The 16,609-nt window shown below is 40.4% G+C and overlaps 1 protein-coding gene across 1 annotated transcript in view; it reads left to right on the top strand.

The window, feature by feature from the left end:
* The first annotated feature begins 204 nt into the window (after positions 1 to 204).
* Positions 205 to 16,609, top strand: part of LOC124256266 (solute carrier family 43 member 3-like) — a 34,476-nt gene continuing 18,071 nt past the window's right edge. The window contains exons 1-2 of the mRNA XM_046690234.1: positions 205 to 362; positions 16,104 to 16,246. Coding sequence (XP_046546190.1) covers positions 16,177 to 16,246 — 70 coding nt within the window. The 5' untranslated portion in view covers positions 205 to 362; positions 16,104 to 16,176. The remainder of the gene's footprint in view (positions 363 to 16,103; positions 16,247 to 16,609) is intronic.

The following is a 16,609-nucleotide window of genomic DNA, read 5'->3' on the forward strand; positions in this document are numbered from 1 at the left end:
GTGAAAAAGAATGAAAATAAGTTGTGGAAAGAGTTCCTTCCGTTCCCCCAACCCTAAACCTAACCCTAACTTAAATTTTAGTATATTTATTAATATTATTTGGGATGGGGGGAACGGGAGGAACTCTTACCGAAGTTGTTATCCATAAAACGTGTCGTATTCATTTTCCAAACATGAAAGAATTTCCGATAGGACTCTTTCTGATCCGGACGCGAGGTCACGTAACAAGGGATAACTCTTATCAGCTGATGGTGACAGCTGTAGACATGGCGATGTACTGCAGCTAGGGGTTGTCCTGAAGCGATACACGTTTCGTCTCAGTGAAACATGACATACTGTATTTATCCGGCCACAGTTTACAGGTAATTGACCCATGCTTTATGTATAACTGTATTCGTAGAAAATAATCTTCTGACAACTTATCTTCTGACCATCAGAGACCATGTACCGGTATGTGGTCTCTGGAGTTTATCATAGTTTATAGTTTCTTTCATCTTATGAATTGGTTACAGTGAACGAACTTTGTGTGTTATCTCATAATGTGTTTCACCCTTGCAAGTGACGTTGCGAGATGTACTATATATATATATATATATATATATATCGATATGTATTCTTGTATGAATAACTAAAAACATATGTCAGTAACTTTTTTTAGACAACAATATTAAAAAGGTATGACTTTGGTAAACTTTACATATGATCTCACAATATATCTTACTGAATTGATGTACATTTTAAATTGTGATATCTGATGCTATACATATATCGTCAAGTCACATAAGTTCGATCGTCATGTAACTTCGATCGCCCATTTTGAATGGTAATTGTCGCAATACGTAGCGATAACTTACGATATCTGCAGCTTTGATCTTCTGGTGACACCACTTTTATTCGTTTGGACCGGAAAATGTTTCGTGTCAAGTTACCAAACGTAAGTTATAGCTCATATTCAGCAAACAACTACTTTTTAACCCTAGATGAATAATGTAACTTTATCAGCTCCAATAAAATGTAAACAGTACTTATTTCACACGTTGTAAATTGACAGCACCCCTGTCTTCTGTTTGTTTACGTTGCTGGTCTAATTGTGACATGTCCAGTCACGTGATCGATATCCTTGTCAAAATTTAAAACTTTGGAAACAAGTAAGGGCCATTTCTTATAGAGAACTTAATGCTTTTTGAGAATTTCCGTGAATTTGTACCTGATGAAGTTCGAGCTATTGCCTCATTGATAAATACAACCTTGGCACAGTGTACCCACCCTACATGTCAGCACAGAACGCATTTACGTTTCTGCAAGCCAGTTCGTGGTGTTTGTCTACATTCTGAGGTTTGATGCCTGTCACGATGAGCCTGAAGAATAATTCCCTGCATAATACTTCTAAATAAGCTGAATATTTGTGACTTTTCATCGTTTTTAGAAGTATTGAAACGTAAAATGAACGTTTCATGGACATAAATACCATAAAATTACTTGGGACTGCTCTAACTCTGAATTTGACACAAGAAATCGTCCTTACAAATCATCCTGTTTACGTGACAAGCCAGCCAATCATATGATCGAACTTATGTGACGTAGCTTTCTGGGTCACTTGTGTTGACAGTGAGAGGGCGGCCATGCCGCGATTGTGAAAAGCAGTAAAAATACCTGGATTTTGGAAATGTTTGACATAAATAAACAAGTTTAGAGGTAAGAGATTTGAAAATAAGAGTATATGAATATAACTTTGAAAATTCAGCGACAGTTCTTAAGTGATCGAATTTACATGACACAAGGATATGACATTACAAACAGACAGGATATATTCAGACGATTTTTTGGTATATTTAAGGATAAAAATGTGGATTATAAAAGTAATTTCTTTACAGTTTTTCATGCAATTAGTGTGAAAGTGAATGGTTCAGAAGCATCTGAAAATTGCCATAATAAACAGATCAATTTCTTTTGAGCACTAGGCCCCGTTTCACAAACCTCTAGTAAGCTTAAGATCTTGTAAAAAACTTTTCTTGCAGCAGTCGTACCTCCTATACTGTTATATAGGAAGTACGAATGCTACGAGAAAAGTTACGAGACCCAAGGCTTACGAGAGCTTTGTGAAACGGGGCCCTGGTGGGCAACAAAAGATATATATGTGAACAGGTTTTGAACTGATTTAGAGGCCTTCTGAACAGGTTTTTCCCGATTATTTTATGTGTTACTATATCTGTTTGGAATAGTCGAGATAAGGACATGTCATCGGAATAACATGGTATTCGGTTGTCTTTGTTACGCTGTTCATTGGTGTCATAATTTTAACTTTACCAGTAATTTAATGGTGGAATAAATGAAGATATGATCCTTTGTTTAGGGCCATAGTTCTTCATGAACCAGTAACTGACCTCTTTGGTACACAGTCGATCACTGGATTGTCTGGTCCAGACTCGATTATTTACAGACCAATGCCCTACAGCAGAAATATTGCTGAGTGGGGCATTAAACAACAAACAAACACATTAGGGTGATTAATCCAGTGATTAACAGCATGAGCATCAATCTACGCAGTTGGGATATGATGACATGTGTCAACCAAGTCAGCGAGGCTGACCACACAATCCCATTAGTTGCCTCTAACGACAAGCATGGGTTGCTGATGATCAATTCTAACCTGGATCTTCGCCCAAATATGTGATATCACTGAACTAAAGTGTATGTGAACATGTAGGCACATTTGTTACGGTTAATAATTTGCCGTGACAAAAGGTTTAAGAGTCCCCTTTGAATATAACACAGACAAGTCTAATATATTCAATGATATATTGAACAAACAATGAGCAAGGTACAATGAATGACAATACAGATATCTAGTACAATGCAATTGAGTCACAAATCTAAAATATTGGGTCACAAATATAAGATATCAACTCACCTGAGTCTTGACATTTACAGTGAGAGCAGATATACTTATTGAAGGTAGTTTACAACAGTTGAATATAGACAAGCACGGTCAGTCATGACGATGTTGAGTAACCTCGACGATCGCAGACAGATGTATATCAGCTTAGTGACGGTAGACAGATGTACACAAATCCAGTCATGTAATAAAGATTCTGTGTCGCACAACACAACAACCAGCCTCTACATAGTTCTTACACAGTTCTCAAGCATTCTAGTAAAGGTGGGCAGCATCACTATCCACTCAGAACATTAGGCTATATTCTCGAACATACGACTGGGAGTCAAAACAAAATAAAACCAAGGGAGGCAACTCTGGAGCGCTATCAAAAAGGCGTACCGCTAAAAATACTATTGCCATTGACCATACATGATGCAAGATGGGGGCCGCAACCCACACTCAAAACTTTAAACATTGTGACCCATAATATCTATCACTTAATCAATGTTATTACAAAAAACACACTCTCATAACACATAGGAAGTTTAAAATACATCAGAAAAGAATCATATTTGGCAGGCAAGTTAATGCCTACCTGAACATAAATATACAACCACTGAACCATATATTATTGTGAGAATACCCACTGTACATATTCATTACGCCATGAGTGAAACATGTGGAGATATATGATTACTTCGCAACACATGTTTGAGCATTATGAAGTAAATGAAAACACCACTGTTGCTGTTAGATCACTGTATCTGAAAGATCGAAAAATAAAACATCCCCAGGGCACTGGCCCAATGAAACGGAAACGTCCCATGCTTGTTCCTTGTCTGAATAGTCTGAATAGCTTTAGAAGAATCGGATTTCCTCAACAATTTCTGCCCAAAATATACTGTAATTTTCTTACATTCTCTCAAAATGAATTACTTGAACCTTAGAACATTCGTTTTTCGTGAAACAATTGGAAAATTTGTATTGCATTAGAAAGTTATTAATTGCTTGATGTAGGTAATCATATCCAAGTTGTGTATATAGATGCTCATGCCATCAGTCACTGGATTGTCTGGTCCACACCGCCTTTATATAACTGGAACATTGCTGTGAGGCAACAACCCCCAAAAATATTATTTCCTTAGAAGATGTAAATTTTCCAAAGATTTTAAGTCAGCTATTAAGAATTTTATCAATGTTCTACTAAAGGACATTCATTCTTGCAGATATGGTCAGGTTGTGGATGGTTGATTTTGAATTTTTTGACATACTTAACAGTATTGTCGTCTTTGTTTATACAGAAAATGTTTGAATAACAATGATGACAGCATCCTCTTTTAATGTCTGTCTTTTTGGTGATTTTATATTTTTTCATATTCAGGTGAGCTACAGTGCTGATGCACTATTTTTCATGTGTTGGGTCTGTTTAAAAGGGAGAACAGTTTAATCTGATAATTCCTGAACAGGATAAAACTGTAATATGATAATCATGTTTATTCAAGAACAATACTTTTAATGTCCATTTAGTATTTCTGTTGGGGCGGTGGGGTAGCGTAGTGGTGCTGAAAATCCGGGTTTGAGTCCCCACATGGGTACAATGAGTGAAGCCCATTTCTGGTGTCCCCCAACGTGATATTGCTGGAATATTGCTAAAATCATACTCGCTCACTCACTCTCTAGTATTTGTTAGTTTGTGTTTTACTGTTGGGCAGCACCATTTTGGTTTTTCTAAAACTTGTAGTGTGAAATGAGAGTTGTTTCATCTGCATGTTTGGAAAATTTTGTGAATGATACACAATCCTAAATGGAAGTTAGACATGTTTCATGATTTAAATTTATGTATGAAATTCAAACATTTTGGGGAAGTGAAGCTCCTTTGGAACTTTCCTTGTAGAGACTATCTTCCTATTGAATTCGACCTGTGAAGATCCGGGTAAAAATTGGTCTTCAGCATCCCATGCTTGTCGTAAGAGGCGATTAACGGGATCGGGTGGTCAGCCTTGCTGACCTGGTTGCCACATGTCATCGGTTCCCAATTATTTAAAGTGAGACCCCGGATACCCGGACCCCAGATATCCGGAAACCTCGCCTTCCAGTAAATTATCATAAAAAACAATCTCTTACATTATAAAAGTGACTGTCTATAACGGATATGCGGTTTCCGTTCCCGGACGTTAAATTTTACAAACCAACCGGCTAAATCAACACAAAATTGACTCACTTATCCGCTCGAAGCTTTGATCTTCCGCTGACCGTGTGAAGTGAATCGCGAGTGTCCCACGTGTCTTGACACGAGACAAGGTCTGCTAATCCAGATTAATGATCGATCAGCAGGGTATTGGTGGTGATTAGTAGGCCTATCTGACACTGAGTGAATTGTAATTGGCAAATCAAACCACCCTGCTGTTTTGAAAGTGATTTTAAACCAGAAGTGTATGCTCGCTACATTTTCAACACCAAAGCCTGGATGACAGAAATCCAGATATCCGGATATTCAGTTATCCGGACGATTTACGTAAAAACTAATGTGTCCGGATATCCGGGGTCTCATTGTAGATCCATGCTCATGATCTCTATCACTGGATTATCTGGTCCAGACTTGATTATTTACAGACCGCCACCTAATAGCTGGAGTCCAGCTTTAAACAACAACCCAACCAACCAACCAACTGATGTTACCGATTTCCAAAGTTCACTTTCAAAATCATTTGACAGCTTATGAGTTAGCTAAGACCATCTGTTTGTCTGAACTCACTGTTCCATCTTCAGTGGCAATCGCCATAGGGATCCACTTCTGTGTCTCTTTTCCAATCTTTCCAGTTCTCTTCCATAGTTGGACATTGTTGTTCCCTAAACATATCTTCATGTTCTCTATGCTTCTGTCTATCAAAGTCTTTCCTCATATTTATATATCATTCAATACTGGTTTCCAGAGGGGGATATCGCTTGTAGAAGAGCGACTTTAAGTGTACACGGTTGTGTACTGCACACTAGGGGTTATGACAGTTCATATGTTATGTTCAATAGTCTGTTAACGAGATTGATAAATTCTTTCCAAAACAGTCTGATAGTTGGACATTCAATATATACATGATAGATGTTCTCACTTACCCGAACCACATAATGGAGATAAATCATTTTCAGTTTCAGTTTCATTTTAAGCAACTCCCTTTTTGTATAAATGGCTTTATGTAGAAAATTTATATTGAAACTCTAGGAGTTTTGTGTCTCTGTTAGATTGTCTATATTGTATTGGTTATCCAATTTAAATATAACTTATACTAAGTATGTGTTTAACCTCTGAACCTTTAGTGAACCTAGCCCTCTCTGTTTGACACAGCCCATTTATAATTCAAACTCTGGTTCCACTACATCCTCGATAATCTCCAGGGTATACGTTACGATCACTCTCCACTATACCCTGGATGCATCCACGGCTTGGCCCGATAATTGTATTACCTCCCTTTGCTGGCTCTGCATTCTCACAGTTACATCTGAGCTTGCCAGTGTCAACAAAGATAGCGGTCGCAGTCCAAAGGTTTGTTCGCAGTGCCACTCAGATATTTGGTGATATCATACAGACAAATTGACAGATCTGAAACTTTAAAAATATCTAAAAGAACTCCTTCCACCTCTTTCAGAATACCTCTGCATCAACTGTGTTGCTAAGTTTAAACGGTTAGATAATTTAAGAAGCGAAAGTGAGTTTTGATTGGTTCGCTCAACTTCCCAGCGTAGACACCTGATTGGATAAAAAGCCAGCCAAGGGAGGTAATAAAATCATCGGGCCAAGCTGTGGATGCATCCAGGGTATAGTGGAGAGTGATCATAACGTATACCCTGGAGAATATAGAGGATGGTTCCACTAAGGCTGATGTGTTCACTTGTTCCTTCTGTTACCTTCTATAAAATCTGAATTGTCTATTTGGTAGCTTTTCCTTAATTTCTAAGTTTTGGGACCAGTGGCTCCCTCTGTTTGACACAATATATTTGTAATTCAAACTCTGGTTCCACCAAGGATGCTTCTGATCAGTATGTGAAATTTACGCTGGTCCTGTGGTCCCTGGCTTGTGAAAATTCATCAGGACCTCTAAATGATAAGTTTGCTGTGGTCATGGTGGCCAGTGAGTTTTGTATTGATAGTTAAGTAAATCTATGAATGTTATTTTGGACCAGTGAAGTACAGACAGGACCACTAATTATTGTCCACTCACTGGTCCTGTGGTCAAGTGGAAAACTTTGAAAGGTGTCTTTCCCTGCTGATGTGTTCTCTTGTTCTCTCTACACCAATCTAAATTGTCTGGTTGGTAGTTTTTCTGTCATTTGTGAGTGAGCAATTGATACAAATTCATTGAATGAGTTTTCAGTGGATTTCTGGTACTTAATGAAGACTCGAGCTTAACAATAATGAATTTTAATTCATCTTTCATGCTAGCTGATGTAAGGAACTCGGAAGGAGAGCTGGTTTTAAGGAATGTGTCAGAATTTAATGTATAAGATCGTCTTGGCCCCAAGTCTCAATATTTATTTATATTGTGTACAGTCATTGACCACTCAAGCATGGAATGGCCGATCTTCAAAAGGACAGTCAATAATACCAACACACCCTGACCTTTCAATACGTGAAGAGGGACATACAATATTAAAACTATCTAAACATTCATATGGCTTAAAGCAATAATCAACTCCTGAAGTGCCCTGTCTTGAAACAAACGTAAAATCATTCCTGGTTACATTATGTTTGCTTTATTAAATGTCAACTCATAAAGTCCATTGTTATTAACAGTAAAGTCAACAATCTACCTTTCAGGAACAACATCCACACCTTCAATAAACTCAGTTTCACCTCCACATCGGCTCTTTTAGTCTCCACATATGTTTATAACATTTACCAAGCTTATTTACCATAGAAACCTACAAAATTTCCCCGTGGGACAAGTCTTTGATGTCAAAGTCATACAAAGCTAAGAGTTCTTCCTTGATAAGAGACCCTTGAAGATCTGGGTTAGAATTGGTCTTCAGTAACCCATGCTTGTTTTGAGAGGTGACTAACAGGATTGGGTGGTCAGGATCGCTGACTTGGTCAACACATCTTGTATCCCAAATGTGTAGATTGATGATTATGCTGTTGATCACTGGATTGTCTGGTCTAGACTTGAATATTTACAGACCATCGCCATATAGCTGGTATATTGCTGAGTGCAGCGTTAAACAACCAACCAACCAAACATCCTTGATAAGAGGGGTGGTGGGGTGTCCTCATGGTTAAAGCGTTCACGCTGAACACCTGGATTTGATTCCCCACATGGGTACTTGTGAAGCCCATTTCTGGTGTCCCGGCCATGATATTGCTGGAATATTGCTAAAAGCTGTGTAATACCATGCTCACTCACTCACTCACTTGTTCACCCACTGGTTCACTTGTTTGCTCACTCACTCACCCACTGGTTCACTTGTTCGCTCACTCACTCACCCACTGGTTCACTTGTTCGCTCACTCACTCACCCACTGGTTCACTTGTTTGCTCACTCACCCACTGGTTCACTTGTTCGCTCACTCACTCACCCACTGGTTCACTTGTTCGCTCACTCACCCACTGGTTCACTTGTTCGCTCACTCACTCACCCTTGGGTTCACTTGTTCGCTCACTCACTCACCCACTGGTTCACTTGTTTGCTCACTCACCCACTGGTTCACTTGTTCGCTCACTCACTCACCCACTGGTTCACTTGTTCGCTCACTCACCCACTGGTTCACTTGTTCGGTCACTCTCCCACTGGTTCACTTTTTTGCTCACTCACTTGCTTACTCACCCTTGGGTTCACTTGTTTCCTCATTCACTCACTCACCCACTGGTTCACTTGTTTGCTCACTCACTCACAGACTGGTTCACTTGTTCAGTCACTCTCCCACTGGTTCACTTTTTTGCTCACTCACTTGCTTACTCACCCTCGGGTTCACTTGTTTCCTCATTCACTCACTCACAGACTGGTTCACTTGTTTGCTCACTCACTCACTCACCCACTGCTTCACTTGTTTACTCATTCACTCACTCACTCACTGGTTCACTTGTTTGCTCACTCACTCACAGACTGTTTTGTTCCCTCACTCACTCAGACTAGTTCACTTGTTTGCTCATTCACCACTCACTCACTGGTTCACTTGTTCCCTTCACTCACTCACCCACTGCTTCACTTGTTTGCTCACTGGTTCTTCACTGCCACTGCTTCACTTTTGCTCACTCACTCACTCAGACTAGTTCACTTGTTCCCACCCTCACTCACTCACCCACTGCTTCACTTGTTTGCTCACTCACTCACTCACCCACTGCTTCACTTGTTTTCTTACTCACTCACAGACTGGTTCACTTGCTCGCTCACTCACTCACCCACTGCTTCACTTGTTTCCTCACTCACTCACTCACCCACTGGTTCACTTGTTTGCTCACTCACTCAGACTAGTTCACTTGTTCGCTTCACTCACTCACTCACCCACTGCTTCACTTGTTTGCTCACTCACTCACTCACCCACTGCTTCACTTGTTTTCTTACTCACTCACAGACTGGTTCACTTGCTTGCTCACTCACTCACCCACTGCTTCACTTGTTTCTTCACTCACTCACCCACTGGTTCACTTGTTTGCTCACTCACTCAGACTAGTTCACTTGTTCGCTCACTCTTTCACTCACTCACCCACTGGTTCACTTGTTTGCTCACTCACTCACCCACTGGTTCACTTGTTTGCTCACTCACTCACTCACTCGACTAGTTCACTTGTTCCCACACTCACTCACTCACCCACTGCTTCACTTGTTTGCTCACTCACTCAGACTAGTTCACTTGTTCGCTCACTCACTCACTCACCCACTGCTTCACTTGTTTGCTCATTCACTCACTCACTAGTTCACTTGTTTGCTCACTCACTCACTCACTCACTGGTTCACTTGTTTGCTCATTCACTCACTCACTGGTTCACTTGTTTTCTAACTCACTGACAGACTAGTTCACTTGCTCGCTCACTCACTCACCCACTGGTTCACTTGTTTCTTCACTCACTCACCCACTGGTTCACTTGTTTCCTCACTCACTCACTGGTTCACTTGTTTGCTCACTCACCCACTGGTTCACTTGTTTGCTCACTCACTCACCCACAGACTAGTCACTTGTTTGCTTGTTCACTTGTTCGCTCACTCACTCACTCACCCACTGCTTCACTTGTTTGCTCATTCACTCACTCACTGGTTCACTTGTTTGCTCACTCACTCACAGAATGGTTCACTTGCTTGCTCACTCACTCACCCACTGGGTGAGTGAGAAAACAAGTGAAGCAGTGGGTGAGTGAGTGAATGAGGAAACAAGTGAACCCGAGGGTGAGTAAGCAAGTGAGTGTCCAAAGTGTCATGAACAATACTATGACGTCACATTTCTTCTATGAGGTTGCGTTCAGCATGCAGTGACAGTGGGTATCCAGTGTATGTTTGAAAGATTTGTGTCACACTTGACAAGGTAGCTGAAGAATAAAGCTAAAACAAGTGCCTAGCTATATCGTACATCTGGAGCTCTCTATGTACGTCATCACTGAGACTAGAATGTGCAGTTATTCAGGTGTGACAAAATAATCCGAATGTCTAGGTGTAATTTTTTGTAAGCAAGGGAAATTTGCATGTTTTTGGTATGGATTCCATGCTTGCAATAAATTCATGATTTACAGTAGTGGTCAAAATTATTCAGTTATTTCTGGTTCATGCTAATATAGTGGAGCATATGTTGATGGACATTAAGTTAGCTGTAGCACATTTGAATATTAACCAAAACAATGGCTGTTTGATTTAGCTTTGATAATACATAAATCAACTAAGTTAGGAATATATTTTCGTTTCAGTGAGTAGATAGATAAAAGTGTTTGGCAGCTTCAGGGCTCCAGATAATTTTTCAACATCAAGAGTACCGATACGTGCTTTTTTCAATACAGGAGTACGTGAAAACTTAAAAGAGTACATTAGAATACTGAATGGAATTTAATGGAGTACCAGTAATCTTGTGTTTTGAAATAACCTTGAAATAAGGTTTAACATTGCATTCAAGTTTAGTGGAATTTTATAGTGGCTCAGGCAGGTGAGTTTGTTCAAAATTGCCTCTGTTCACAATCAGTGAGTGGGTACCCGATGGGAACAGTCATATGAGTATTAGCCTTTCTTCACCTCACAGGAAGGGGTATCTGGGATAACGATGTCTATTATTTCACATGCGCTTTGAACATGCCCATGCATCATGGAGTTAATCACCATATAAGTGGCCTTATTGTCATCCAGCAGCGTCCGTATGTCCCGATTCTTGTTAACGCGATATCTCATGGACAGTTGTACCCAATGTCTTCACATTTGGTGACAGTCTACACCTGGGGATTTCACAGACACCAGTTGATTTTGGTGACCTTGACCTTATTTTCAAGGTCACCACGACATTTTGACCACTTTTCAAACTCTTGTTAATGTGATATCTCATGAAGTGTTAATACCCGTGAAGGTCCGGGTTAGAATGTGCCTTCGGTAACCCATGCTTATCGTAAGAGGTGACTAACGGGATCGGGTGGTCAGGTTCGCTGACTTGGTTTACACATGTCATCGGTTCCCAATTGCACAGATCGATGCTCATGCTGTTTGATCACTGGATTGTCTGGTCCAGACTTGATTATTTACAGTCCGCCGCCATATAGCTGTAATATTGCTGAGTGCGGAGTAAAACTAAACTCACTCATGAACTGTTAAACGGTACTCAATGTCGTCAAATTTGGTGACAGCCTACATTAGGGGTTTCCGCAGACACCAGTCAATTTTGGTGACCTTGACCTTATCTTCAAGGTCACCACAACACTTTGACCACTTTTCAAACTCATGTTAACATGATATCTCATGGACTGTTGTACCCAATGTCTTCAAATTTGGTGACAGCCTACACTGGGGGATTACACAGACACCAGTTGATTTTGGTGACCTTGACCTTATCTTCAAGGTCACTACGGCACTTTGACCACTTTTCAAACTTATGTAAACGTGATATCTCATAAAACATTGCACACAATGTCTTCAATTATGTTGACAGCCTTCATTGGGTGATTATGCAGACACCAGTCATTTCTTGTATGTGACCAAAAAATATAAAGTAGTACATATGTTTTAAATATTTCATTCTTCTTTAGCAGCAGGGGACATTGCCATATTAGTGGCAAACACTTATTATTATTGTTATGATTAAAGTACCATGTGCCATGTAGCAGGTTAATGTGTAGGGCTGCGCAATATAACCGGTTTACCGGTATTTACCGGTTCAGACATGAAAACGATACATATTGCAATACGCTGATCGAAAGCCGGTATTTTGACTTGCATTCGGAAAACTTCTGTAACACTCGGAAATCTTCAGATATTTCCTTTTTTCATTTGTGCCAAATATTATTCACATTTTTATTTTTAATCATGAATAAAAGTTGTTATTAAAGCTTAAACAACATAGTGATTTTGCTGTGTATTTGCTCTATAAATCAAGCATTACCTCGATTATAAGTAGGTTTTGTTAAAAATACTTCATGCAATATATTGAAATACATATCACAATACATGCTTTCGCATCGCAATATATCGCAATATGAAAATTCTCTGCAATACCCACCCCTATTAATGTGGGTGCTGTGATTCAAAGCTGACAAGCCCTTGTTTTAAGCCCGTAATGCTGGGCAAGGTAACAACAAGTACTGTCTTCTAAGGTCTTGGTGTGATGTGCCTGGGGATTAGATAACAGACCTTCTGCTCTTTCTGTAACCACAAGAGCACTAAGCCAGTCTTTGAGTTTCTGGTCTTTCTGGTCCTACCCCACACTGACGAAGATGCAGTACATGAGGTGACCGGTGAAGATCAGGGTAGGAATTGGTCTTCAGCAACCCATGCTTGTTGTAAGAGGCGACTAACGGGATCGGGTGGTCAGGCTCGCTGACTTAGTTAACACATGTCATCTTATCCCAATTGCGTAGATTGATGCTCATAACTGGACTCGATTATTTACAGACCACCATCATATGGCTTGAGTATTGCTGAGTGCAGCAAATAAAATACCTTGCAGTGAATGGGTACCTCGTTACGTAGGTTGTGACGACAATGTGCAGTTGAACTTTCTAATGCTAATAGGTAATTTGTTATTTTTAAATTCGGTCAGCAAACAGAAACTACTTTCAATTTCCATTCACCGTTTCAATGTCTGCTGTTTAATAAATTAATTATGACACATGGGGTGATTAACTCCAACACTCTCAGTTACGAACCTAATCCCAAGACCCGTGACGATCCAGGTTAGAATTGGTCTTCAGTAACCCATGCTTGACATGAAAAGCAACTAACAGGATCGGGTAGTCAGTCTCGACTCGCTGCTTTGGTTAAAACATGTCATTGTATCTCATTTGTGTAGATTGATGCTTATGATGTCAATCTCTGGTGTGTTGGGTCCAGACTTGATTATTTACTTACGGCCACAATATAGCTGAAATATTGCTCAGTACAAATATACAGAACTGTATACGTAGTTTATGTAGTTACATCACTGACTGACTGACTGAGTTTAGTTTTACGCCGCTTTTAGCAATATTCCAGCAACATCACGGCGGGGGACACCAGAAATGGGCTTCACACATTGTACCCATGTGGGGATTCGAACCCGGGTCTTCGGCATGACGAGCCAACGCTTTAACCCCCAGTTACATCACTGAGGTGAGTTAGTTAGGACTTTAACAATGATCATAACAATGCTCATAAATCATAAGGAATATGAAAATATTTTGACATATATTCATAATTTATGATACTTCATACATAATTGGCTAATAATCTCTGTTTTTGAGCGACTACTTAAAGATTTTTGTTTCATGCCATGTTGTCAGAGATTGAAATCAGGAACAGCTGGACCAGGCTTGTTACTGCTGAATGCATCCTGTGAACTACTATAAATTAGAAAATAAATTACTTTTGACGTTTGTTGTTTGCCAAACACTACTTTCCAATTAGGTAAAATGACAAACATGGGAGATTGAAATGATTAATAATATAGTTCAACGTATGGTATGGATTTACAACTTCTGTATTGTTATGGTAAAGTCCATACCATACGTTGTTATGTTACCTTCCAACTTCTAAATGCCCATCAAGCATCTGATGATCGATATTTATAGAATATAATTATTCCAACAAATAATACCTTTAGCGATATTCACTTGAGTATGTAGAAAATAGGATCTTCTGGTACAATTGGTCACATTCAATGTCAAACAATTAACACCCCAGTATTTCATAAGACAAATAGCAATGGAGTTAACTGTATTGTAATATAATTCTGTTTACTAATGGGGTGTTGGGGTAGCCTAGTGGCTAAAGCGTTCGCTCTTCATGCCGAAGACCTGGGTTCGATTCCCCACATGGGTAAAATGTGTGAAGCCCATTTCTGGTGCCCCCCGCCGTGATATTGCTGGAATATTGCTAAAACGTCGGTAAAACCAAACTCACTCACTCACTCTATTTACCAGTGCATAGTATTACATCGTTCTAGAACAGCAAACCCAGATTTTAGATGGTTGTAATGCATCTGTTAACATACGTAATGCTCAGGAGTAGTGTATGTTATATCTGACCTATTTCTGAAAGGCATTATAGTGTATTTATACCTTTCTGCCATAATAATTGTGACGTACACTTGTCAGATGTGTGTACTCAAATAGATATTCTAGACTACCAGTTGTCAGACCGGAATGTAACATTCATTATGTTTAATGGAGGTCAGAATGTTTGAAATCCAGCATCAGACAGTTGTGTGTTTGATCTCAGACCTGAAGGTCCATGGTCCAGCTGATGAAAGTATTATGTCTTTGGTCATCGGGAGAAGGTGTCCGAGCTCAGATCAGAAGGTCCATGGTCCAGATTGCTCACAGTATTATGACTTTGGTCATGTCGAGAAGGTGTCTGATTTGGGATCAGAAGGTCCGTGGTCCAGCTTGCTGACAGTGTTTTGTCTTTTGTCATGTGGAGAAGGTGTCTGACCACAGATCAGAAGGTCCATGGTCCAGCTTGCTGACAGTGTTTTGTCTTTTGTCATGTGGAGAAGGTGGTTGACCTCGGATCAGAAGGTCCATGGTCCAGCTTGCTGACAGTGTTATGTCTTTTGTCATGTGGAGAAGGTGTCCGACCTCGGATCAGAAGGTCCATGGTCCAGCTTGCTCACAGTATTATGACTTTGGTCATGTTGAGAAGGTGGTTGACCTCGAATCAGAAGGTCCATGGTCCAGTTTGCTGACAGTGTGATGTCTTTTGTCATGTGGAGAAGGTGTCCGACCTCAGATCAGAAGGTCCATGGTTCAGCTTGCTCACAGTATTATGACTTTGGTCATGTCGAGAAGGTGTCTGATTTGGGATCAGAAGGTCCGTGGTCCAGCTTGCTGACAGTGTTTTGTCTTTTGTCATGTGGAGAAGGTGTCCGACCTCGGATCAGAAGGTCCATGGTCCAGCTTGCTCACAGTATTATGACTTTGGTCATGTCGAGAAGGTGTCTGATTTGGGATCAGAAGGTTCGTGGTCCAGCTTGCTGACAGTGTTATGTCTTTTGTCATGTGGAGAAGGTGTCCGACCTCGGATCAGAAGGTCCATGGTCCAGCTTGCTGACAGTGTGACGTGTTTTGTCATGTGGAGAAGGTGTCCGACCTCAGATCAGAAGGTCCATGGTCCAGCTTGCTGACAGTGTGACGTGTTTTGTCATGTGGAGAAGGTGGTTGACCTCGGATCCGAAGGTCCATGGTCCAGCTTGCTGACAGTGTTCATGTAGGGAAGGCATCCGACCTCGGATCAGAAGGTCCATGGTCCAGCTGCCGGACACTGTGACATCTTTGGTCATGTGGAGTCTGAAGGTGCCCGACCTCAGATCAGAAGGTCCATTCTTCCAATCCCAGCACATTACCCAGAAATGTTATGGCCATTTAAGCAACAGTACACACTCTCGGGGTATATTGATAAACAAATCATGATACCGCTTTGTAACCATGTGAGTAGTCTAACACAAGCTCTTGATAGTTATTTTAGTAACGCTGTCAATATTATCAGACAGACATGTGTTGAATATGGTTCAACAACTGTTTGCTTGAGGTCGGTATTTATTTGGCCATGAATAACAACTTCCCATTTGCTTTATGTACCAGATAACCTCGGCTGCCTTCACACAAGTGACACAGATATGGGATAACATCGTGCGAATACTGACTCGAAGTTTGAATGGCGAAGGTACCTCCTCTCCACATACTGGTCGTGGTGTGGGGCTTCTTAGAAATCTTGCTATTTGGAGGTATGATCTTTATATGAGACTGTAGACAGTCATCAGGTTTTGTGTGTGTCAATCTTTGATATGGCTGACTCACCGTGTAAGAACTCACCACTTATCTTAACCTCACACATCTGTATTGTGTGTTAGTGTGGTAACCTGCATCCTGATCTGATACTGTGAGCTGAGGTCGTCATAATGAGGGCTGGCTCATAGTCCTATCTATTTACTGTCTGAAGAGTGTTTGATAATTTCTGAATGCACGTAGAGAAATTGGAGTAGTTTTTGCCCCAGGCTGGTTTATGGATGTCCTGAGTTTGGGACCTCATGCTAAGTTTATCTGTCATATTGTCCTGTGTGTTGACCTCAGGGTTGGTATATATATAT

Source organism: Haliotis rubra, unplaced genomic scaffold (assembly GCF_003918875.1).
Source record: "Haliotis rubra isolate DU_JTF1 unplaced genomic scaffold, ASM391887v1 Scf621, whole genome shotgun sequence".
Lineage (NCBI taxonomy): Eukaryota > Metazoa > Mollusca > Gastropoda > Lepetellida > Haliotidae > Haliotis > Haliotis rubra.